Source organism: Schistocerca piceifrons, chromosome 3 (genome assembly GCF_021461385.2).
Source record: "Schistocerca piceifrons isolate TAMUIC-IGC-003096 chromosome 3, iqSchPice1.1, whole genome shotgun sequence".
Classification (NCBI taxonomy): Eukaryota; Metazoa; Arthropoda; class Insecta; order Orthoptera; family Acrididae; genus Schistocerca; species Schistocerca piceifrons.
In genome coordinates this window covers 915,930,441-915,955,401 of record NC_060140.1, presented here as the reverse complement: position 1 = coordinate 915,955,401, position 24,961 = coordinate 915,930,441, and the positions used below count along the sequence as shown (strand labels likewise).

General features: G+C 45.0%; 1 protein-coding gene across 3 annotated transcripts; it reads left to right on the top strand.

The window, feature by feature from the left end:
* The first annotated feature begins 1,083 nt into the window (after nucleotides 1–1,083).
* Nucleotides 1,084–24,603, top strand: LOC124789918 (cuticle protein 38-like). Of its 3 annotated transcripts, none has more exons than XM_047257439.1 (2): nucleotides 1,084–1,152; nucleotides 24,044–24,603. In XM_047257439.1, exons 1-2 carry the CDS (start codon nucleotides 1,141–1,143, stop codon nucleotides 24,470–24,472), a joined length of 441 nt encoding a protein of 146 aa, XP_047113395.1. In that variant the 5' UTR covers nucleotides 1,084–1,140; the 3' UTR covers nucleotides 24,473–24,603. The 3 variants fall into 3 exon arrangements, with proteins under 3 accessions (XP_047113395.1, XP_047113393.1, XP_047113394.1); XM_047257437.1 differs by lacking the exon at nucleotides 24,044–24,603 and adding an exon at nucleotides 3,052–3,625 and having other exon boundaries at nucleotides 1,092–1,152; XM_047257438.1 differs by lacking the exon at nucleotides 1,084–1,152 and adding an exon at nucleotides 22,350–22,418.
* The last annotated feature ends 358 nt before the right edge of the window (nucleotides 24,604–24,961 follow it).

Below are 24,961 nucleotides of genomic sequence, written 5' to 3'. Positions count from 1 at the left end.
CCAGATGATCTTTGGCAACGTGTGGAAGCTGCTTTGGCTGCTGTACCCCAGGAACACATCCAACGTCTCTTTGACTCAATGCCGAGACGTGTGGCAGCGGTGATTTCCAACAATGGCGGCTACTCTGGCTACTGATTCTGGCAGGAACCACATGTCACAGACGTCTGTAAACGTAATCATTTGATACTTGGTCAACATGTTATCTACAAAATAAATCTTGTTGTGCTACCTCTTGTCTTTCTTGGTGTTGCATTTACGGTGGCCAGCAGTGTAGTCTGAGGCCGCGAGCTCGGCTCCAGTTCACCACCGGCAATGGAGGGTGAAGCTTTGACAATGCCAGCCATTCGTGCTGGCGAAACGTCAGTAAAATCATCAGATGAACGTCGGCCGAAGAACCCGAGACAGAAGCCAATAGGCAGTTTGTCAGCCTGACTTTTGTTTTAAAAAATCACCAATACTATTTAATTATAGTTGTCACTTTGTTTACGAAGTTTTCAGCATGCTCACTACGTCATTGGTTAATGCTGACAGCCAGTGTTTCAATTTCCACTTCATCCAGCCAGTCCCTTCATGTGGTAAGGGTCATAAACATATTCCTTTCCTCGTCTGTTTATTTAGTACTTCATCGATTGGCACACTTCGTCGAATTCAAACGTTTCGATTCTGTTCGCAGTGAAGAACGCCTGCTCGTGCAGTTAGAGCAGGAGTGCATGAAACAGAACCCTACCGTCTAACAGTAACGTACAATAATAGAAATTGTTGGCAGTTGAATACTCGCCGAAAGTGGAACACAATGTACTTGAATTCCTGGTAGCGACTGATATAAAACCTAAGTGAGACGCTTGGGGTTTCATGACATATTTTTAAGCCTCCCATAGGGGTTGTTACAGATAAACGTCAGTACGGTATAGGAAGCTGCCTTGCACACCAGGAGTGCGCTAGCGCAATTACCTGCTGGGTGTCATTCAGTGGTTCAGGCCGAGCAGCGGAAGGTCGGCTGCACTACTTTCACGAACCTCTGCCGGCGACCTCCTGCGTATATATACGGGTCATCTGCAGACGTCGGCACAGTCCAGCGGCAGCAGCAGCAGCAGCAGCAGCAACAGCAGCAGACCCAGTCCAGAAACCTCTACCACCAACATGAAGTGCCTGGTGAGTGCGATTCACCGTGGGGTAGCACAACAGTGGTGTTCACTGGGCAGCGTCTAGGAATACGCTCAAGACCTGAACGATTTTTCACAAAAAAATCTACATTCACGGGTTCAGTGATCTTGTACTGTTATTCTGCGTACAGCTGCACTCGATCGTGCAGGGCACTGAGAAAAGAGAGAATTGACAACGGAATGTAGTCGATACTGCGTCCTATTACGTGACTCTTTGTGATGTAAATCCGCCTAGGTTTAAATAAGAGAATCTATGAAACTTCCTGGCAAATTAAAACTGTGCGCCCGACCGAGACTCGAACTCGGGGCCTTTGCCTTTCGCGGGCAGAGTGAAAATCTCATTCTGGAAACAGAATCCATGGACGGCTGTTCTCTTCTTCTTTATCTCCGAAAATCAAAAACTACAACGGTATGGTTATCCAAAAGATAATTGAAAGAGCTGCACTGTTAATTAAAATTATGACATTCGTTATTTTACTCAACCAATGGCGTTAACTATAAATGGCTCTGAGCACTATGGGACTTAACATCTGTGGTCATCAGTCCCCTAGAACTTAGAACTACTGAAACCTAACTAACCTAAGGACATAACACACATCCATGCCCGAGGCAGGATTCGAACCTGCGACCGTAGCAGTCGCGCGGTTCCGGACTGCGCGCCTAGAACCGCTAGACCACCGCGGCCGGCTGGCGTTAACTGATTGGATGACTTTCACATGGCAAGACTATTTAAAGGTTTTATGTTATCAAAGCAGGTACTTACCTTCACAGATGTGATTTCCCGAAAAATGATGCTACTACAGCAGTGGTAGTCTTTAACTGCAGGGATATAATTTTTTGCACCTTGAAGCAAACATTTCATTGGAACTTTGTGTGAACTTGCGGTGCTGAATGATACGCGTTTATCAGGGAGTGGGCGAGTGAAGAATAAGAAATTGGGAAGTATGACAAATTAGTGAGGTAACAGAGATCAGAATAAAACCCAACGAAAGAAAAAAAGACATATGCTGGATCTTTAAAGATTCAGCATATCTAGTATATAGGCTGCCTTCTATCAGCTTGTACATTTCTCACAAGGCTTGCGACTGAATGTTGTAAGAGCTCGATAATGTGCATAGCTACAGCAATTTTCTCTCTATTTACTTAGCCTCATTTTATTGTCTGCAATTCGCATGAAGTTTGCAAACGAAAATGGAATGATCATATGACGCGGATTGCCAGGAGTCGCCACCTGGGGGAAGTTCGGCCAACTAGGACCAAGTCTTTTCAGTTGACGCCACACTGTTCGACTTGCTTGTAGTTGTTGATGCAGTATTGATGAGAACAACATAACACCTAGTCCCCGATGATAGAAAACCTCCCACCCTGCCAGTAATCCAATCCTGGCACATCGCATGGCAGTAAGACACGCTGACTTCTCAACTAAGGTGGAGGATCTAAGTTTGCAAACAACACTTAACAGCAGCGTATTGTTTGCTAATAATTTACTGCTATGCAGAGACTATGGACAGTTGGACTAGTTACAGATATTGCCTTACAAAAATATTATACTTGTTACATGAACAGTATTCATCATTCAGTCTTCCCCTCATACGGCAGTAACATACCAATTATGATAACGTTTATTCATCGCAAACCAGGAACTGACCAACATGCAGCACACAAAAGCACTTTCCCCACTTTAATAAGCTGCCATCAGGTTTTTCAAATCACTTTTATCCTTCGGTAAAAGGAAACAACTTACGCTCATATAGATTTCGAAGTTGCGTTGTTATCCACGGAATAGCTTTCAGCGTGGGAGTTGCGCTTAAAGTATTGATCTGAATGTCAGCAAGAATGAAAATACTGAGAGAATTAGTATTGTAAAGCACCAATCTTTCGGTTTCAGATCGTCCTGAGTGCTGTCGTGGCCGTGGCTCTGGCCAAGCCCGGCTTCCTGGGGGCGGGCGTCGCCGCCCCCGCCTACGCCGCAGGCCTCGCTGCCGCTGTCCAGCCCGCTCCCGTCTATGTGGGTGGCATCCACCCCGGCCTCGCCGCCTACGGCCCAGCCAACATCGTAGTCGGGCCAGGTGGCTACAACCTGGACACCCCTGACGTGGCCGCCGCCAGGGGCGCCCACCTGGCCGCCGTCGCGCAGACGAGGGCCCGCGACGCCGCCATCAACGGCGCCGCCCTCGCCGCCGCCTCCGCCGCAGCCTACGGCGCCTACGCCGCCCCCGCTGTCGTCGCCGCCCCCGCTGTGGCTGCCGTCGCCCCTGCCTACGCTGCCCCTGCGGCTGTCGCCGCCCCGGGCCTGCTGGCCGGTCCTGGGGCTCTCGCTGCTCTCAAGGCCGCCTACCACGGCTAACAAGGCTGAGCAGTGAGACATGGTCCACCTTAACCCACTCACTATGTTGATACCTCACAGTCTGTGACTTCTGTAAAAAAATGTGAAGAGCAGTAAATTATTTTTTGCATGGTAACATTTTGTTCATTTTTACCGTCCATTGAGACTCACACCATAAACTAGCTACAGTAAGGCCTCCTAAAGTTTTCATTCTTCCAATGCAAATGCCTTTCCAGTATGAAAATTTTGTGCGTTTGATGTTCCAGAGCTTAGAAGTGTGTTATTTTCTACATGACGTATTTTAGTACACCAAGAGTTGCATGTAAAGTACTTAGCTGCCAGACTGGTATAGTGGCATTGTCAGTGGCATCTGACACAGAGCACAAACAAACAAGTGTATAGCACAACATAATATCATTTTGCATACATAACAAGCAAATATAAGGGTACATACAAACTGTGTGCATCTGTATCAGTTATAAAATGTCTTTGATGTTGAAATTGAAGGGGATCCAGAAAACAGAAATATGTAAGCATGTCTTTGTGAGCACAACAGGATCCAACATCTGTACCACCTCTGCTGTATAGACGTCATTCGCATACATGCTATAGCTGTCAAACGCTAACCGATCATACTTTGTCATACAGTGAGTACAGTGAGTGCATCTCATAGATGGTTCTGGAAATGACATTAGACATAATAAAATACCGGACGCTGTGGCCGAGCGGTTCTATGCGCTTCAGTCTGGAACCGCGCGACAGCTACTGTCGTAAGTTAGAATCCTGCCTCGGGCGTGGATGTGTGTGATGTCCTTAGGTCAGTTAGGTTTAATTAGTTCTAAGTTCTAGGGGACTGATGACCTCAGATGTTAAGTCCCATAGTGCTCAGAGCCATTTGAACCATAATAAACGACGTGTAATGTAGTCTCTTGGCCCCGACAAACTTATATAGTCAGTGCACGTGACACATAGTCCTGAATATGACATCAAAGATGAGAAGAGAATTGCAGTACAGACTCCGTGCCCCCTGCCGCGCGGAATTAGGCGAGCGGTCTCGGGCGCTGCAGTCATGGACTGTGCGGCTGGTCCCGTCGGAGGTTCGAGTCCTCCCTCGGGCATGGGTGTGTGTGTTTATCCTTAAGATAATTTAGGTTAAGTAGTGTGTAAGCGTAGGGACTGATGACCTTCGAAGTTAAGTCCCATAAGATTTCATACACACTCTGTGTCCCAATCAACAGTTCCACATTTTCATTCCATGACAGTAACGTCAACTGTGAACATCAAATGTGACCGTTTAGCGTTTGGCAGCTGTCACATATGCGCATGACTTTTTTCTGCAGAGGTGAGACCGGTGTTGGATTCTATCGTGGTAACACCGAGATGGTTGATATTAGGTTTTAAATAGCAATGGGGCTATAAGTCTGCTAATTGCCATTAGTTTTGACATCACAGAGATTTTGCAATTTGACACACATCTTGTGATCTGACCATGCGTAATATTTATCTTTGTGTTTCTCCTTTTTTGTTTACAAAATGTTATAATGTTGTAAATATCAATACTTGTATATATAAGTTTATTCTTTTGTCCTCCGTATAAGATGCCTCCAACGGTTGGTTCAATGGGTGATCCTGTAATTAAATATTTTACGTGCAGGTCATGGTGTACACCACGATTTCTTTTAACAAACGCCTCTTCCATACCTGTTACTTTCTCATGAAAGACTGCAGCTATAGATGTCTGTGACGGGGACTAAAAGACTGTATCTTTTTCTTAGCACTAATATATCTATTGACAACAAGGCACATGCATAAGAGAACTGTTAAACATATACTGTATCACTGACAGTGGAAGATTTTTTTAAAATCTATGGTACGTGAACATAGCAAGCAATATGGTATGTACTACCAAACTACCAGTTCCTTCCAGAACCATGTATATGGACTGCTAATAAGTTTCTCGCTCTTGGAATGGTAGCATATTTCTGTGATCTGCCGCACCGTATTGCGATGTTACTGCGAAGAAATCTCTTCTCACACGCACACGTCCTTCAAGTTCCCGAAATGCTGTTATTAGTCGGAAAAAGTTACCTCGTAACCACTGGTCGTACTAAAATTTGTTTTGACGGTGGAAGCTTAAGTGATCGAAAATGATTTCTCATTGACGGAACAAACTCTTCTTGAAACCAGTTGGTGAAAATGTCATATGTCAAGCATTCTTTGAATGCCTGTGAGTGAACTGTAATGATGACATGTTTATATGCTTGAAATATTTCGGACTTCTACCTATACAAGGCAGCATGATTTATATGTGGCGAAGAGGACAAATATCTGTGTTTATTCATTTCAAAACCCTTCTTATCTGCTTACTTTCTGTATCGAGAGTTCTAGTTTGATGCAATCGATAATAAAGCGCCGTTTCATCACAGTTGTATACTTGATGATCATTTAAATTTTCATTTACCATTACCTTGTTCAGAATTTAGCAAACTGTGAAGCAAATTCACTGTCGCAAGACCCTGGTCCTCCTTCAATGGTCGTTTGACGAATTTCATGGCAACATTTACATCTTGAAAACCATCCGTCGGAAGGTATAAAATCTTTATTGTCATGTAAATCAAACTGAAATTATTCTGATTGGGCTTAATAATTGACCTGGAAAGTGACACAGCTTCACTTCACTCTTTTAAAAACCGTCTATAAATGCATTCGTGGAGTTCAATACCTTTTCCTACTTTAGTCCTTTTTGTGTTCATTCCCACTTCACTTTCAATTCTGTTAACAAAACTTTAAAATTTATTCTCTTCTTTCACCCATTCCGTGATTTTTCCATCAGATACAACATTTTGGTTTCACCATTCTTCACCATTCTTCTTTAGTTTATCACCCACAGAATTTGCATTCGGTTTCTGTGACATCATAACAATTACGCAGATATCTAAACAATGCTTGTATAAGTTTATTTCATTGTTTAACGAATAATTTATGAGTTAGATAATGGTTGTACTCATTCCGATTATTGCCACGCAGTGTTGCATAATCACTTTGTTGGGGGTTGGGTAATTTCGGGGAGGAGACCAGACAGCGAGGTCATCAGTATCATCTGATTAGGGAATAACAGGGAAGGAAGTCGGCCGTGCCCTTTCAAAGGAACCATCCTGGCATTTGCCTAGAGCGATTTAGGGAAATCGCGAAAAACCTAAATCAGGATGGCCGGACGCGGGATTGACCCGTCGTCCTCCCGAATGCGAGTCCAGTGTGCCAGTCACTGAGCCACCTCACTCGGTAACCACTTTGTTGACTGCGTCACAGTGTTATAATGAGATCGGTATTCAAATGTTCCATCCAGCAGCTATTCTGGTATGCTTTTGAGACAAACCAAAAAACGACTTTAATTACGTCCATCTACTTCGGTTATTGTTTAAATGGCGTGGTTGTTGCAGCATAAATTTTACTGCAGAAAGGCTACATGCAGACTGTAATCAGATTTTTCCAGTTTATAAAATGTGCTGAGAGCGCAAAACTTCATAAATTATATTTTATTTAGGAGCACTTACTTTACACTCCATTGTATCCGAATCCGTGGTATATCGGGCAGCAGTATAGGCTTTCTACCGTATTATCAAGAAACAATTAAAAATTTAAAAACGTTTGAAATTCAAGTTGCTGTCAACGAAAAAAAAAATCTATTTGAAGGCAATGAAAATCGTTGAGATAGTAAATAAGCTCAGTTCATTTGCAAACGTCACGTGTTCCGTGGTAACAGATCTTCTTCCGTTTCAAGGTACAAGGTAGTGCACGAAAGACAAACTAAGGTTTAACAGTCCACATGTTACATAACTAGTCTTAAAAACATGCAGGATTTTACTCTCAATAAAACTCTGTAACTGAAGAATTAACATTTTTGTCCAAATAGCTGTAATATATTGCGCAGCACTTAACACATCGAGTGCCATGCACGTAATATTGCGTTTTCTGCTTAAGGCTGTCTCTAGAGCACGTTCCTTCATATGATTCTAAAATCAGTCAATAGAACAAGGATATATGTCTCCAGACACGATGTCTTCCAGGGAACAGCAGTCCCCCTGCTTTGGTTTCCAAAAATGTTATGGAAATATATCGAAACAAAACCTGCTCAGGAAAACATAAGGCAAATGACATCATTTTGAAGAGTGCATTTTAACCACAGTAGTTCCCCACGAAACTGTCTTAATTAAGCCAGTTTTGCTCATTTCTTTTGAGTCAAACGAGAAAGTGAGGCTTCTAGTAATCACAGTTATTCTGCGTGAAAGAACTCATTGCATAGGGTGAACAGCCAAGCCCGAATACCGGAATTTGGAAGTTTGCAGAGCCCTCAGAGAGCTCCTAGTGATGCACAGTGGCTACGACCGTGGTCTCGGATTGGGGTATAGAAGTAGCAGTAGTAGTTTTATTCGGCCGTCGATCAATTTTGTAAAGATAATGAATATGAAGTGTTACAAAAATATAGGCGAAAAAAGGTCGGTATTAACATGGTTACAGGGGTGTGACAGGGGTGAGACCATGGCTTTATAATGGAAATCATCCCGTGCTTTGCTTGAAGTAACTTCGAAAGGCCAAGGAAAATCTACTCAGTTTTTCACTTTTTGACACCAATACGGCTGCAACTGACTCCCATTTATCAAGTGACAACAGGTCCATGTGGATGATGTTTACATTTAGTGTGCAACTCCCATTTGTGTAAATATCGTCGCAACTCACACATAGACATTTTTTCCCTAAATTACTTAAAGCAAATACCGGGAGGTTTCCTCAAAGAGAACCATACTGTTATATTCCTACATCCTTTTCAAAACGACCTAGCGCTCCATTTCGTGGGCAGGACATAGGGATCGTATTGCTTATCGCCGTCTTCATACAGAAGCCCTTTTCCACTTAGAGCAGTTTTGTGGTTACTCGTTTACGGGTGTAATACAGCACTCTTAGGGTTGTGTACATGAGTCAATGAAAACGGAACCCTTATAAGATCACTATGTAGTCTATCTGTCCGTCTCTCTGTCTGTCTGTATGTCCCAGTGTTTAAAAAAAAATGTTCAAATGTGTGTGAAAACTTATGGACTTAACTGTTAAGGTCATCAGTCCCTACGCTTACACACTACGTAGCCTAAATTATCCTAAGGATGAACACACACACCCATGCCCGAGGGAGGATTCGAACCTCCGCTGGGACCAGCCTCAAAGTCCAAGACTGCAGCGCCCAGACCGCTCGGCTAATCCCACGCGGACCCCAGTGTTTAAAACCCCTTTTTGTCATATACTGAGGTCTACGCTCCCTCGACAGTGTAAAGAATTTAAACTTCTAAGTAAATGCAATCAAAAAATGGGCAGTTTCTGAAACTTGAAAACTCACTTGCCAAAACCTCATTTACTCGTAGTCTTTCCTAAAGAGGAATGAATTAGTGCTTAATTCAATACAAATATTCCATCTGAAATACCATCGTCGTCATCAAAATTTGTACAGCACATACTAAAGCCAACTGGAATACCAGCGTCCCAATGCCAAACATAGTGACACCAACGACCAGTCCGCCTTCAGTAAGTGGCGGGGGAATGGATCACCTACCAACCATGGCCTACCATACCCGTACAACTGTACACATCGTTACCCCTCATTCCTGATTTACTATCCATGGAAGGAAATTCAAGTTAACTACAGCCTGGGACTGCACAGGCAGCATTATGAAAGCTTCCCCTAACATATGGGCAGGCGACACATTCCATGCCATTCAACATCAAACCACCCATCAGAAGAACACAAAAGTGAATCACATAAACATAATCGCTGAAACAATGAGGGCACTTGAGGTTCAATGAGGGATGAGCATTGAAAACTAAAATAACACAGTTTGTCCATCCCTTCTCCATAGCACACTGGTATCACAGTACCGAATTACAATGAAATTATCTACACAAGTCACGACCTGACTATCTCTCTAAAGTGGACGAAAGTGGAAGGGAACTTCGGACATGTCCGAAAGAAGAGACACGATATCCATTTAAGTATATAGTTCTGGCAATACCGTCCATGATTTTCCTCTTCTGTGCAGATGCACACATATTACCCGAACTCTTACGGGACATGGTAAGATTGTCTTCCACGAGTAATGAGTGTGTTGGGTAGGGACACTACGAATGTAGTGTGCGGTAATATAAGGTGAGAATGTGGGTCTCGCGGGAGGCGTGCGCGAAACAGTCCCTGCAGTCGCTCTATACTATGTGCCGTCGGTGGCTCAGTCAGTCCGGCATTCGCCGCCGTGCAGTGCGGTCATGTTGTTTGTTTTCCGCCTGCGGAGCACGCGCGCTCGCCAACCGTTTTAGAAAATCAACACTACGATTCACCTTCTGCAACGATTACGCATGACCAAAAGTCTTGGAAGTAGAACGCTTCCTACATGACACTGCTAAGATCCGACCTTCCGACATCTTGGACATTCATTTGTCCATATTAAGCAGTATGGTGTACGTCAAAGACGTCAATGAATCGGAGTGTGAAAGAACACTTCGTGACACCAAACGTGGAATACGCTTTTGCAATGCCGACTGAAAAGTCGGTGCGGTCACTGTCGACTATGCCGGCTTGGAAATGCGCACCATACGAGTTTTCGAACTCCCCTTCGAGCTCACGGCGGAAGACGTTATCGCGGCTTTCCGCCACTATGGTACTGTACACTGCCACACTGCCGAACGCTGGGCGCAATTTCAAACGTACCCCCCACTTAACGGTGTATGACAGATCACCATCGATCTCCATCGCCACGTGCCATCTTACCTGCAAATTAGCGGGTACCGCGGGGTCGTCACATACGACGGCCAACCCAAGACCTGTTCCGGGTGTGACAAAGAAGGCCACCTCAGATCTGAGTATCTTCAGTGACGAATCACCCAATTCCCAGCCGCTACCGTGGCACCACCGGCTCTGACGACGGTTTTACCGATGACCTACGCATCAGAGGTTCCTTCTCCTCCCACCGGACGCCACCAGTCGGACCGTGTACCGGTGACCCTTCCTGTTGCAACGGATACCACCGGGGTCGAAACGTCGCGCTCACAGCCTGAAGCTACTCCGGCGCCACTACCAACAGCGACGACTTCCGATCCCCACAAACCCGATCATATGGACGCCTTTCACTTGAAGTTCCCGCGACAGCCTTCCTCCCAGAGTGCCGCGACTCCCTTCCGTCTTGCGACACAGAGGGACGAACACACAACGTTCACCTGAAAGGCGCAAGAGGAGGCGCCGTGCGGTCTCGGAACGAGGTGCTGCAGAGGCCGTCCGAACGGACGAGGCCTCGGAGAACCTACACGACGACACGAATGACGACAACATGACGCCGACTGTGGCTGTGTCGATGCCTACTCTGACGGCTCGCCCAGGTGCTCCTGAATCAATGGCCTCCACCGTTGCGACTGCCACTGAGACGTCCTCCGCCCCTACTTCCGAAGTGGAACGTATGACCATCACAACGACAGCGCCTTCAATGGTGTGGAGTAAGGACGTCGACAAAGGCCCGGACCAAACACTGGGGACAGAGTTAACCCAGACGGAAGCCTCGTTACACCGCTGACACGATTCGTCGTTGCCTCGACCCTCTTCATCCTCCGCTGGTAGAGTTTCCCTCCACGGCGGAGTACGTCTCCAAACCTACCGAGTAGCTACGGTCAACACTAACACCATTAGCTCACCCGTGAAACTTCAACTGCTGCGAGAGATAATATGGTCGTCGGACGTCGACATCGCACTACTACAGGAAGTACACTTGGTCACACTTTCAGACGTCGCGGGATATAACACTTACCCTTCACCTGGTGACCACCTGGGACGGGGTGTAGCGATTTACGCCCGAGAAGGCATTCCAGTGGCCGATATCACATACCTTCTATCCCCTAGAGGCATGGGTACGCGTGTTGTAAACATATACGCTCCGTCAGGCTCCACACACAGGCGCGACAGGGCTCTCTTCTATTCAGAAGAAATCGCCCCTTTGTCTCTTGGACGCTGCGACCATTATTTGCTTGGCGATGATTTTTATTGTGTCTTGCACCCTAAGGATCAAGTGCCCCACTACAACACCTGTCAAGAACTGCGTCTTGTCGTCCGAGATCTATTGCTCCGCAACTCTTGGGAAGTTGGGCACGGCGACGCGCCTGGACATACTTACCAGACGAGTCACTCCGCAAGCCGCCTTTATAGGACTTACGTCTGTCGGGAACTCACACCTGTAATCCTAGGTGCGGAACATTTCCGACCACTGTGCCTACATCTGCAACATTCTCCTCCCACAGCAAGTGGTCTGGTACAGTCGTGAACCGTGGAAGCTAAACACCTCCTACCTTCATGATCCCGAATGTCTTCAACGTGTTAGCGAGACACGGGCCACCTGTGACCGTCGCTTGCGCAAGTACTACACGACTTTGACCTGGTGGCTAGAATGTGCCAAAACTGCCATTCGACGTACCTTGATTCAGTATGGCAAGGAAGTAGCTAAGTGGTTCCGGCACACTACCAACTATTTCTACGCCGTTCACCACGACCTGGATACCCAACCGCCCACCCCCAACCCCTAGAGGGAACACAGCAGGATTAAGGCGCAAATTGTAACGTTGACACGCAGTAGACAGCAGGGAGAGATGTCAAGATTCGGTGGAACAAGAACATCCCCCCATGCATCATATGACCTCCCACAGGAAGCATCGACCACAACGATTCATTATAGATATCTACACCTGTCACGCCCAGCAAGTTACTTGCCAGGCCGAAATCGTCAATGCCTTTGTAGACCACTACCGCACAATGTACCAGGAGGAGACTACCAACAACCACGCTGCGGAATCTGTGTTACCACACGTAACTCGCACCCCCGCCAGTGACGAAGCGGACAAGTTGATACAGCCAGTTACGCGTGGCGAAGTCAACGACGCAATTAAGAAAATTGCTCTGAACAAGTCACCTGGTGTCGACGGATTGCCGATAGAATTTTATGGTGCTTTCCTCGCACTAATGGCGTCACGGTAGACGACGGTGTTTCATGAACTTATGACGACGGGGAACGCCATACCGCCGTCCTCTGTCACGGGAAATATTAGACCCATCCACAAACGACACCGGGTGTGACTACAGCACATTACCGTCAATTGACTCTGCTTAACGCAGACTATAAATTTTTTACACGCCTACTGGTAACTCGATGCCGCAAGGTCCTGCCTAGCGTTCTAACCCCGGAACAGACAACTCCAGGAGGCTCACAAGGTAACCTCCCCATCGCACCTCCCTCAGATTTAGTTATAAGTTGGCACAGTGGATAGGCCTTGAAAAACTGAACACAGACCAATCGAGAAGACAGGAAGAAGTTGTGTGGAACTATGAAAAAAAAGCAAAATATACAAACTGAGTAATCCATGCGCAGGATAGGCAACATCAAGGTGACACTGAGCTCAGGAGCACCGTGGTCCCGTGGTTCGCCAGCACGGTAGCTCAGCGTGTTCGGTCAGAGGGTTACGCGCCCTCTGTAATAAAAGAACTGAGCTAATCGATTATCAACGAACTTAAACGGATGTCTTACGACGTCCGCCCCGAACAGATGCAACGAACGAAAGCGAACAAAATGAGATTAAAAAGAAATAAAAAAGTGGTTAGCGTGAGCACCTGCGGAACGAGAGGTACTTGGTTGAAGTTTTCCCTCAAGAGAAAATTTTAATTTCTTTATTTTCGCAAAGTTATGATCTGTCCGTTCATTCATTGACGTCTCTGTTCACTGTAATAAGTTTAGGGTCTGTGTTTTGCGACCGCACCGCAAAACCGTGCGTTTAGTAGACGAAAGGAGGTGCCTCTCCAATGGGAACCGAAAACATTTGATCGCAAGGTCATAGCTCAACCAATTCCTCCACAGTAAAACACGTCTGATATATTCTATACGACACTGGTGACGGCATGTGCGTCACGTGACAGGAATATGTTGTCAACCCTCCTAACTTGTACACTTGGCGAATGGATAAAGAGATTCTTCTACCTTGCCCGATTTAGGTTTTCTTGTGGATGTGACAATCACTCAAAAAAGTGATGAAAACGTAAGAGTTTGTCACATAAACTGCAACAAATGAATGCAACAGTTTCACAGTCGTACAGTTTTCCCTGTGCTCTGTCAAAACATATGTTTTCAACGTTTTCAGATTATTCCGTGTGTAGACCGTCAAATCCTGCATATGTCCAAGCAAATCTGTTCTGTAATTTTGGAGAGCGAAATTGATTATCTGTGAGAGCCTGAACTTTGATAATTGTCTGAAAACAAAAAATTAAACTTTTCACTCGAGGGTAGACTTGAACCAAAGACTTCTCGCTCCAGAAGTGCTCACGCTAACCACGGGACCACGTAGGTCCTCAGCTCACAGTATCCTTGATGTTGCCTATCCTGCGCATGGACTACTCATTTTATTGCTTATCTTTTTCATAGTTCCACACAACTTCTTCCTGCTTTCTCGATTGATCTGTGTTCAGTTTTTCAAGGCCTATCTACTGTGCCAACTTATAACTAAATCTGAGGGGGGTGCGATTGGGAGGTTCCCTTGTCAGTTAATATACAAACGGCCACAGGAGAATGTCGTGATTTAATAGCACTGGCAGCGGCGTGCAGACTCCGCGCCGCGGTGGCTGCCATTGATTTTGACTGCGCATTCGAGAAGGTGCAGCATCGTCTCTGTTCCCAGTGATGAGTCGATTGGGTTCTCCACCAGCCTTTACCGATGTCATCCCGCCCCTGTACGGCACCGCCGAATCGCTGATTCAGGTTATTGGCCATGTGACAGGACCAGTGGCGATTCGGCGTTCCGCAAGGCAAGACTGCCCACTTTCGACCCTACTCTATGCCATAAAGCTGCAGCTACTCATCAGAGGTCTGATGATCCACCTTTCTGGTGTCACTTTGCGACAGCACAGCTTACGATGACGTGCCTATGCGGACGACCTCCTCCTCTCCGCCGGCTCACGGAATGAATCACAAACGGTACTTGATTTGATATCAACGTACGGAACTGCACCGGGCCGTAACATGAATGTGGCTAAATCCGCGATGTCCATTGGATGCGGCCTCTCACACGACTAATTAGCACCTCTCCCGTGTGTACAAAAACCACGATACTTTGGTATCATTTGCACCTCCACCGTGAGCCGCTCCGCTGACATCAATTTTCGGCGTGGACTCCAAATTATACGCACGGCAGTGCTACAAAGTCTCCTCCGTCGACTCGATTCTTTACAACGTGTCCAGTACCTCAATCAACATGTGGCGTCCAGAATGGTCCACATCGCACAGGTCCTCCCGCTGGCATCACTATTGGACGCAGCCTTCAGGCTGCTTTCGGATACTTTCATACGGCCGGTACGCTCTTTAAGGGGCTCCGGAACGCCCTATACTTGCAATGTTAAAATGACGCTTATAAATTACATCTTTCCTCACAAAGTATTTGAGGTTGGAAGTTGAACTTTTTACAGATTATTTATTGGAATATGGGCTAAAACTTAACACAGGGATTTTACAAAATTTTAGTTCAGTTATTAAAGATGATTTTTTTTCAATTGTAATGAAAATTCACATTTTTTTGCAATTTTTTATTTATATATTCAAAAATATACAGTTTTTTGGAAAAAGGCTGTGTTAAATTATGCAGAAGGTACTGTGTAACATTTACTGAAAGTTTGAAACAAATATGTTTGGAAGATCCTTAGAAAACATGTAATTAGTATGAGAAAATAAAAGTTTTGGGAATCGAGCGACCACGATTGGATTAACTTTTTAGTGCATTCCAGGTCCATAGGATGGATTATCTTCATCCTCTACAAACTCTTCCTCCAGCTTCCTCTTGTTCCTCCTCCTGTTTACTCTTGCTTGTATTTTTAGACTCTTTACAGCCCTGTCTGCAGCCCGAAGGCGTTCCTTGTCTAAAGCAAGCATCGCTCGTTGTTGTGTTCGTAGATTTTGCTACCATTTTCTTTAGTTGCAGTTACTGCAACACTGTTCCAAAAGGTGGTCATGTATGAACACTTATCACATTTCAGTTGTATTTCACTAGCAAGTCCTACGTGCTTTATTATGGAGAGTTCCACACCAACTTCACTACAATGAATACATCTTACACAGTTTGAAAAAATTCCTTTGAGAACCGACATATCAAATATTTCATTCACATCCGATTCGCCCATAAAACATTCATAGTTTTGACTCATTGAACCAAGCTTCTTCTGTGAAGTATTTTCTTTCCCACTTTGACTGCTATGGGCAGGTGTACTTGAGAGGTTAGGTTCACTCACTTGGTTATCGTCTTTATTGTTTACAGTAATGTCACATACCTTTGGCTTTCCAACATTTCTCCTTTTCTTAAAAGCCTTCAGAGTGAAACGTCCCATTTCAACAATTACAAATGACTGTGCTTAAACTGACACACAATATTTTGTTAGCGCAACGCAATCTGACTTTCAAAATTCCCAACAAAAGAATGGCCCTGACTAACATTAAACTATACCTTTCACAAATCACTTACCTCACAAAAATCTTCGCTGCTCAAGCTACTGCAATACAGCGAGCGCCACTACTGCCAGCTAAATAAAAAGATTCAAACTATGGAAGGCACTAACTACTGATAGGGATAGTTAGCAAATGAAAGATATTAATAGAGAACAAACAATGTATTTACCTTGATATCATCATATATAAATATAGCAGTTCATGACAAATTTCAAAACTCCGCCATCTCTCTCTCCACATCCACCACTGCTGGCGGCTCACCTCCAACTGCGCAACGCTACGCGCTGTTCACATCCAGCTGCCGCTGCCCAACACTACAATGGCAGACAACAATGCAAACTAGCCACAGACTGCACACAGCACAGCCAGTGATTTTCATATTGAGCGCTACGTAACGTTGCCAATAAGAAAACATAAACAGCCTACTTACATAGAGAAAACATAAACAGCCTACTTACAAGAGGATTTCTAATAACTTTACTTTTACTCATTATTATACTTCAACAAAACAGAGACTCAAGAAACAGAATTAATTACGAATATTTTAGAGATAACGACAGAGTAAATAAACATGAAACAATCGAAAATCACACCAGAGATAGATATTGAACCATCACAGGTTAGACACAACACATAATTTATCTCACATCACTAAAATGTACCTGATGAACACGGACGTTAATAATAACACCATTTGACAGCAGTTTAACAGCGTCACAGTGGGTCACGCCCATGTAGAACACATTTCAAAAAAAATTTAAAAATAGTTGTAGTCTTCGGAATTGAATAAATTATATATCTATTAAAAGGTAATAGTCTGCAGATTCAGAAAACAGAAAAAATTAAAAATTGAACTTTTCATGATTTTGAGCCTTTCCGGAGCCCCTTAAGGTCCGCTACGAAACGCTCACCCTTCCCCCGCGAGCGGGAGGCCTCGGCCTTGTCAATGTGCGACTCCGAGCGGCGTCCTTGTACATGTCCACCAAGCACAAGCAGTGGCACGGGGGCACCTCCCTTACGCGCAGAATGCTGGAAATTCTTGTGCCTCCGACCATAACACCACCAGTACCAGTCGGACACATCAAGTACCATCTGAAGCACATTTCTGATTTCATCATCGAGTTCAGTTATGCTCACACACACACACTTACCGACCACGCGTTCTGCACGACCTAAAGATTTTTGCTCCTCGTTACTTCGTTACATATCCAGCAACAGTATCGAACTCAGACATCCGTCCAAGCGATGGCCCACGGTTTGGCGTCATATCCACCAGCCTTTTCTTCCCTCCAACGTACGGGCAACATGGTACCACGTCGCAAGTGGAAAATTCACCACAAATCAATGGCTTCAAGCCATCGAACTAACTGACTCCCCACTTTGCTCCATTTGGCACCTCATGGATGACAATGTCCACCAACTGACTCGTGCTGCCACCAGTGACGTGTGGAAACTTGCCCGACAGTTCGTTGCCTGTTACCTCCGCGTTCCGCCGAATTCAATTGACCTACGGACTTTAATCCATCCTGAGAATACTTATTTCCCCGCCACTTAAAATCATGCGATTTTATGGGTCAACTGATGGATGATTAGCTACATGTATAATGTTGGTGAGAAATCACGTTTTGATTTCTGGCAGTACTTACAAACCGCCCACAGTGAAGTTGAGCACTGACCGCGATACCGCGTCTTCTTTGCCAATTACCTACACGCGATATTTACGTCACACCCGCTAAGTTGATTGATGCCACACGCTGACTGCACTCCCCCCCCCCGCCCCCTCACCTCTCTTGCTGACACCTGAGACTCTTCACACTACTTTCTATATTGTCACCCACAGTGGAGTAGGCGCACGGACACGCACCTCCTTTCTTTTATGCACTATACCAGAGTACGCTGTTAATGCCACCAACTCTACTGTCTATTGCTTCACACCTCTTAGCTTCCATTAGTATTATTATTATTTCTTTCCTACACCTTGTTAATTTAAAAAAAAATTGCTCGCTTTGTTCGAGTATAATGTCTCATGTTATTTCCTCCGAAAGGATGGCATTTCTGTTGTATTTAAGCTTGGACCAATAAAGATATTCTGTTCATTTACCCAGTTCCTGGTAAAAAAAAAGATCGATAGAACGTCTGTCATGTAAGCAGGAGATCCCAGGTTCGACTCCCTGCGAGGGCACACATTTTCACCTGTCCCCGTTGATATATATCACAGCCCGTCAGCAGCTGAAGATATTAATATACAGGGTGAGTCACCTAACGTCACCGCTGGATATGTTTCGTAAATCACATCAAATACTGACGAACCGATTCCACAGGCCGAACGTGAGGAGAGGGGCTAGTCTAATTATTTAATACAAACCATACAAAAATGCACGGAAGTATGTTTTTTAACAAAAACCTACGGTTTTTTAAATGGAACCCCGTTAGTTTTGTTAGCACATCTGAACATATAAACAAATACGTAATTAGTGCCGTTTGTTGCATTGTAAAATGTTAATTACATCCAGAGATATTGTAACCTGAAGTTGACGCTTGAAACCGACGTTCAGTTGCGTGTTGTAACAAACACGGGCCACGGTCGGCGAGCAGCATCTGCAGGGACATATTTACGATGACGACCGTGTTTACGAGTGTGGCTGCAGTGCACTGTTGTGGTTTGGTCTAGCTGTCGCAGTGTCCGCATGTAGCGCTTGCTGCTATTGTTATTCTGCATTTGTCTCCGCACGCAGACCAACTGTAGTACACCGTGTTACCAGACGTCTGTGATAGTGTAGTGTTGTAGGAACTGTGACCATGGTGTATTCGAACTCTGAAAAGGCGGAGATGATACTCATCTATGGCGAGTGTCGCGAAATGCAGCTGAAGCCTGCGGGGTGTATGCAGAACGGTACCCGGACAGAGAGCATCCAACGTGCCGCACATTGCAAAACATCTACCGCCAACTGTATGCAACAGGTATGGTCGTAGCACACAAACGGGTCCGTAACAGGCCCGTCACAGGAAAAGCGGGTGCAGTTGGTGTGTTAGCTGCTGTTGCCATGAACCCACACATGAGTACACGGGACATTGCGACAGCCGGTGGACTAAGTCAAAGTAGTCTCATGCGCATACTGCATCGTCACCGCTTTCACCCGTTTCGTGTGTCACTACATCAGCAATTACATGGTGATAACTTTAATCATCGAGTGCAATTCTGTCAATGGGCATTAACAGAGAATGCGTTGCAGTTCTACCTGTTTACCGATGAAGCGGGTTTCACAAACCACGGGGCAGTGAATCTACGGAACATGCATTACTGGTCCGTGGACAATCCTCGCTGGCTCAGACAGGTAGAGCGACAGCGACCGTGGACTGTACATGTATGGTGCGGAATCATTGGCGACCACCTCATTGGTCCTCAATTCATTGCAGGGGCCCAAACAGCTGCAACATACATCACGTTTCAACAGAATGATCTGCCAATGTTGCTCGAAAATGTCCCACTGGAAACGCGTCGACGTATGTGGTATCTGCATGATGGTGCACCTGCACGTTCCACAATTAACCCTGGGCTGACCCTTGACAGGATGTTCGACGGGCGTTTCATAGGACGTGAAGGACGCATAAATTGGCCAGCCCCTTCTCCTGATCTTACACCTCTGGACTTCTTTCTGTGGGATACGTTAAAGGAAAATGTGTACCGTGATGTGCCTACAACCCCAGAGGATATGAAACAACGTATTGCGGCAGCCTCCGGCGACATTACACCAGATGTACTGCGGCGTGTACGACGTTCATTACACCAGAGATTGCAATTGTGTGCAGCAAATGATGGCAACCACATTGAACATCTATTGGACTGACATGTCGGGTCACACTCTATTCCACTCCGTAACTGAAAACGGAAACCACGTGTGTAAGTGTACCTCACCTCTCATGGTAATGTACATGTGCGTCAGTGAAAAAGACCAATAAAAAGGTGTTAGCATGTGGACGTAATGTGCTGTTCCAGTTTCTTCTGTACCTAAGGTCCATCACCGTTCCCTTTGGATCCCTACATAATTCGGTGCTCTCCGATACACACAATCGAACAGCGGAGGAGTGGTACTCAAGCGTCAACTTTAGGTTACAATATCTCCGGATTTAATTAACATTTTACAATGCAACAAACGGCAGTGATTACGTATTTGTTTATATGTTCAGATGTGCTAACAAAACTAACGGGGTTCCATTTAAAAAAACATAGGTTTGCGTTAAAAAACATACTTCCGTGCATTATTTTATGGTTTGTATTAACCAATTACACTAACCCCTCTCCTCACGTTCGGTCTGTGGAATCGATTCGTCAGTATTTGATGTGGTTTACGAAATATATCCAGCGGTAATGTTAAGTGACTCAATCTGTATAATTCGAAGAACAAGAGAGGGTTGGGGTCAAAAATAATTTAGTGTCTTAAGTAATGCAGGTACAGATAGGTAATGACACTGACAACATGGCTGTTGATGTCAGTGTAGAAGTAAATTCAGATTTTGTAATTAAAACCGTGAGGAGTCCAGTTACATGTGACTGCTTAAAAAGAATAAGTTTAGAAGAGGTTGTGTTAACTTAAAAGTGGCATGTATTCCAGAGAGTTACAAATATTTTAAGGAACTTACCACAGAATTATTGAATGTGTGCTGGTTCGACGATAGATAGAGAGTGATATAATGAAAGTTTGTCGGACATATCCAAACTGTGGTAGGCGGTCTAAGCAAAGTTTGAATAAATATGGTGAGGAAATGATTAGCAAATCATAAAAGACAGTCATCATATGGAAAAAAAGTAATATTGGTTAAGTGTGGGTAGAGAATATGCATTATCAGAAGAGATGTACGTTGATATGGGGTACTATGGGATATCTTGAACAGAGTGATGGATATTGGTAAACGGTAACCTCACTACTGTCGGGAGGAACTAAATATTGTGATAAGCACCACGAAATGTGTCACCCAGGTGACATAGTAGAGAAGCGATCATTCATGAGAAAGGAATCCCCAGGGTGTTCACTACCCTCTCGTGAATATGTGCAGTTGCGTGCATAGGACTCCAAGTTGTTGCAGTGCTCTTTCTTTCCTTAGTTTTCTGCACTGTTTTCTAATCCTATTCTATCCATTGTATCTGTCAAAACAACTCGTTAACTACATAAACTGTCCAGAGTAGAAATCAAGAAGATGTAATCGGATATTAAAATATTCCCCAAATGAAATTCATGGTGATGATGGTGAATCGATAAATTACTGATAGACTAAAACGACAAGGATAAGCTAAAAGCTTTTGACAAGGTTTATGTAGGAAATTTGGGAGTTTTGATGAAAAGCAAGGCTGGTATAGTAGTGTGGCAATATTTATGTAGTTAAATTTGGTTTGGGCTTTATAATTTCAACAGAAATAATGAAGAATGCCGGCAGCGGAACCGTAACACACGTCACTATCCGAACAAATCACTTGAGCCACAAAGCTCATCTGCATTTTGCTATGCTAGCTGCTCTTAGTTTACAGTATTTTTTTTATTCATACTGCCGTGGCAGTGGTATTTCTGATACTTGATTCGTTTTTTTTCCAAGAAATGTTTTTCGTATTCAATAATTCATATGTTTTTAGTTACTGTAAATCGAAATAGTTTTTCCTAATGTTGGAAATTCTCGTGATAAAAACTGTATGTTTTTTAATCTTCAGAAAATCACCAACAACAGTGCGTTACACTTGCCTTGTTACTAACGACGTCTGTAGCATTTTCAGTTTGTTCTTGGTCAATGTAATCACCTCGTCTCGAATTTTATTTTTTATCCATTGTACTTATTCATCTGATAAAGGTCTTTGTTAGACTTCTTTCCTCATCCGTTTATTGAGTCCTTCATCACTGACACGTCAGTCAATATTTTCAGGGGATGCTCAGGATGTGAAACAGAACCCCATGATTGGGCAGCATCTTAGCTCGTCCTGTACAATAACTGAAACTATTAGCAGATGAATACTGGCCGAAAGTGCTGCACCAAGTGCTTGAATTACTATTAACGACTGATATCAAAGATAAGTCAGACGCTGGGGTTTCATAATATATTTTTGAGCCCCTCATATGTAGTGAATACGGGTATAAACGTAGGTACGCTATATGAAGCTGTCTGGCACACCAGGAATGCGATAGCGCAACTACCGGCTTGGGCGTCATTCGGTGGTTCAGGCCGAGCAGCGGAAGGTCGGCTGCACTACTTTCACGAACCTCTGCCGCCGACCTCCTGGGTATATATACGGGTCATCTGCAGACGCCGGCACAGTCCAGCAGGAGCAGCAGCAGCAGCAGCGACAGCAGCAGACGCAGTCTAGAAACCTCTACCACCAACATGAAGTGCCTGGTGAGTGCGGTTCACCGTGGTGTGTTGTAACAGTGGAGTTTCTAGAACAGCGCGATGGATGCGTTAAGGACCTGCCAGTCTTTCACAAATAAATTCATATTTTAGAAACAGTCTCGGTTTCAGCGGATCAGGTAGTCTTCTACAGTAATTAGCTGTACAGCTGCACTGGATCATGTAGATGACTTACAGAAGAGACCGTTGACAACGGAATGGAATCGATACTGCGTCCCATTACATGACTCTATGTGATTTAAACCCACACAGTTTCACATTGAAAGTACCTTTGGACGGTTGTTCATCTATTTTTCATCTCTGAAAAGCCAGAACCACGACGATAAAGATATCCAAAAGGAAACAGAAACAGTTGCAATGTTACTGTAAATAACAAAGCGTCGTTATATTATCGATGCAAGCAGGAAGCTAATGTGACAGAGACCTCCATAGAAAAACACTATTTAAAATTTTGTGTCATCAGAGTAGTTGATGTACCTACAGAGACTGTGATTTGATGTAAAATGGTCCTACTAGAACAGCATTTGTCATTAATTGCAAGAATACCTCTTTTTGAGACAATGTCTTACTTGCGAGGACCTTGTAGCAGGGATGCTGAAGGATATACGGTACTATGAATTTGTCAAAAATTAGAAGGGTGAAGAATAAGAAAGTCCACGAAAGAAAGAGATCTTACCAAGGATCTGTAAGAATTCAGCACATAAATTATGTAGTTTCCTTGCTTTCAGATTGCACTTTTCCTACAAAGCTTGTGACGCAGGGTGACAAAGATATCGATAACGTAAAGAGGGCAATGTCGTACCTAGGTAGAGCAAGTTTGTCAAATTTGCTTATTCCGTTTTATTGTGTGTCCTTCCTGTGATGTACAGTTTGCAAATAAGTCTTAAGAGCTGTGTTCTGTGCGCAAATGGTTTACCATTGCAAAAAGCATGTAAATGAGCGTGCGGCATTGTTGGCCTGGAGTCTCCCATTCGGGGAAGTTCAGCCGCTGAGGCCAAGTACTTACTGCATTCGACGCCACATTGGGCGACCTGCGCGTCGGATATGGGGATGAAATGATGGTGAGAACAACAGAACACCCAGTCCCTGAGCGGAGAAAATCTCCTACCCCAGCCGGGAATCGAACTCTGGGCCCCTTAGCGTGGCATTCCACCGCGCTGACTAATCAGCTAACGAGGGCGCACTACACAAAGCATGATCGACAGCACTCACCTGGGCTAGTTACAGCAATTATCTTACACACATAGTAGCAGTGTTACAATAGTTATGGAATCATTAGTGATCATTCACTACAGTTATAGCCCTCTTCGTACATGGCAATACTGCACTACTTATGAGAAAGTTACCACATAGTTGCAGTCACAGCAGATACCACACAAGAGCAATCTCGCCACAGTAACAAGTTAGGACGAACCGCTGACATAGGTGTTTGAAAAAAATTTCGTTTTTTTGTAAAAACTGACAGCATATAATAACATACTTTGGCTCTTAGGCTACTATGGAAGGTATAGTTCTTAGCTTGCGAGTAGGGATAAACTAATGATTTAAATGTAAAATACAATGAAAGTAATTGCGAGATTTTGCATTGTACAACAATAATGTTTCTATTTCAGATCGTCCTGAGTGCTGTCGTGGCCGTGGCCCTGGCCAAGCCCGGCTTCCTGGGGGCGGGCGTCGCCGCCCCCGCCTACGCCGCAGGCCTCGCTGCCGCCGTCCAGCCCGCTCCCGTCTATGTGGGCGGCATCCACCCCGGCCTCGCCGCCTACGGCCCGGCCAACATCGTAGTCGGTCCCGGCGGCTACAACCTGGACACCCCTGACGTGGCCGCCGCCAGGGGCGCCCACCTGGCCGCCGTCGCCCAGACGAGGGCCCGCGACGCCGCCATCAACGGCGCCGCCCTCGCCGCCGCCTCCGCCGCCGCCTACGGCGCCTACGCCGCCCCTGCCGTGGTGGCCGCCCCTGCCGTCGCCGCCATCGCCCCCGCTGCCTATGGTGGACCTGGGGCTGCGTTCCTGGCTGCCAAGGCTGCTTACCATGGTTAACCTGTCACAACCAAGGCTTTTCTGTAGAACTGCCAGACTGTGCCGTTGTTCAACGCCTTTGCTGCTCAAGAGGCTAGTGTAATGCTGTCTGTTGTACAAATCACTTCTAAATAAACCCTTTTCTTATTAAATTTGCTACAATCTTGTTTTGATACACGGTTTTATACCTTATTTACCAATCAAGTATACACATGAAATGAAACTATGGGCGGTGAACTGAACGCCGTCTCCGCACTGGTCGCCGACCCCACTGAGGTTGCCTCGCCGCATCTGGTTTGGTGGCCACTACTGGGGCTCTTGCTGCTCTCTAGGCTGCCTACCAGGCTTAACGAGGGAGATCTGTGGGAAATCCCTGATCCCACTGACTACCCAAATAAGTGAAGAACAAAAAACATTTTGTTTACTTCTTACCATCCATTTAAAATCACACTTTAACCTAACCATTCTCTCGACCGCGGATACAAATTACTACGGCTTTAGTGTTTCCCG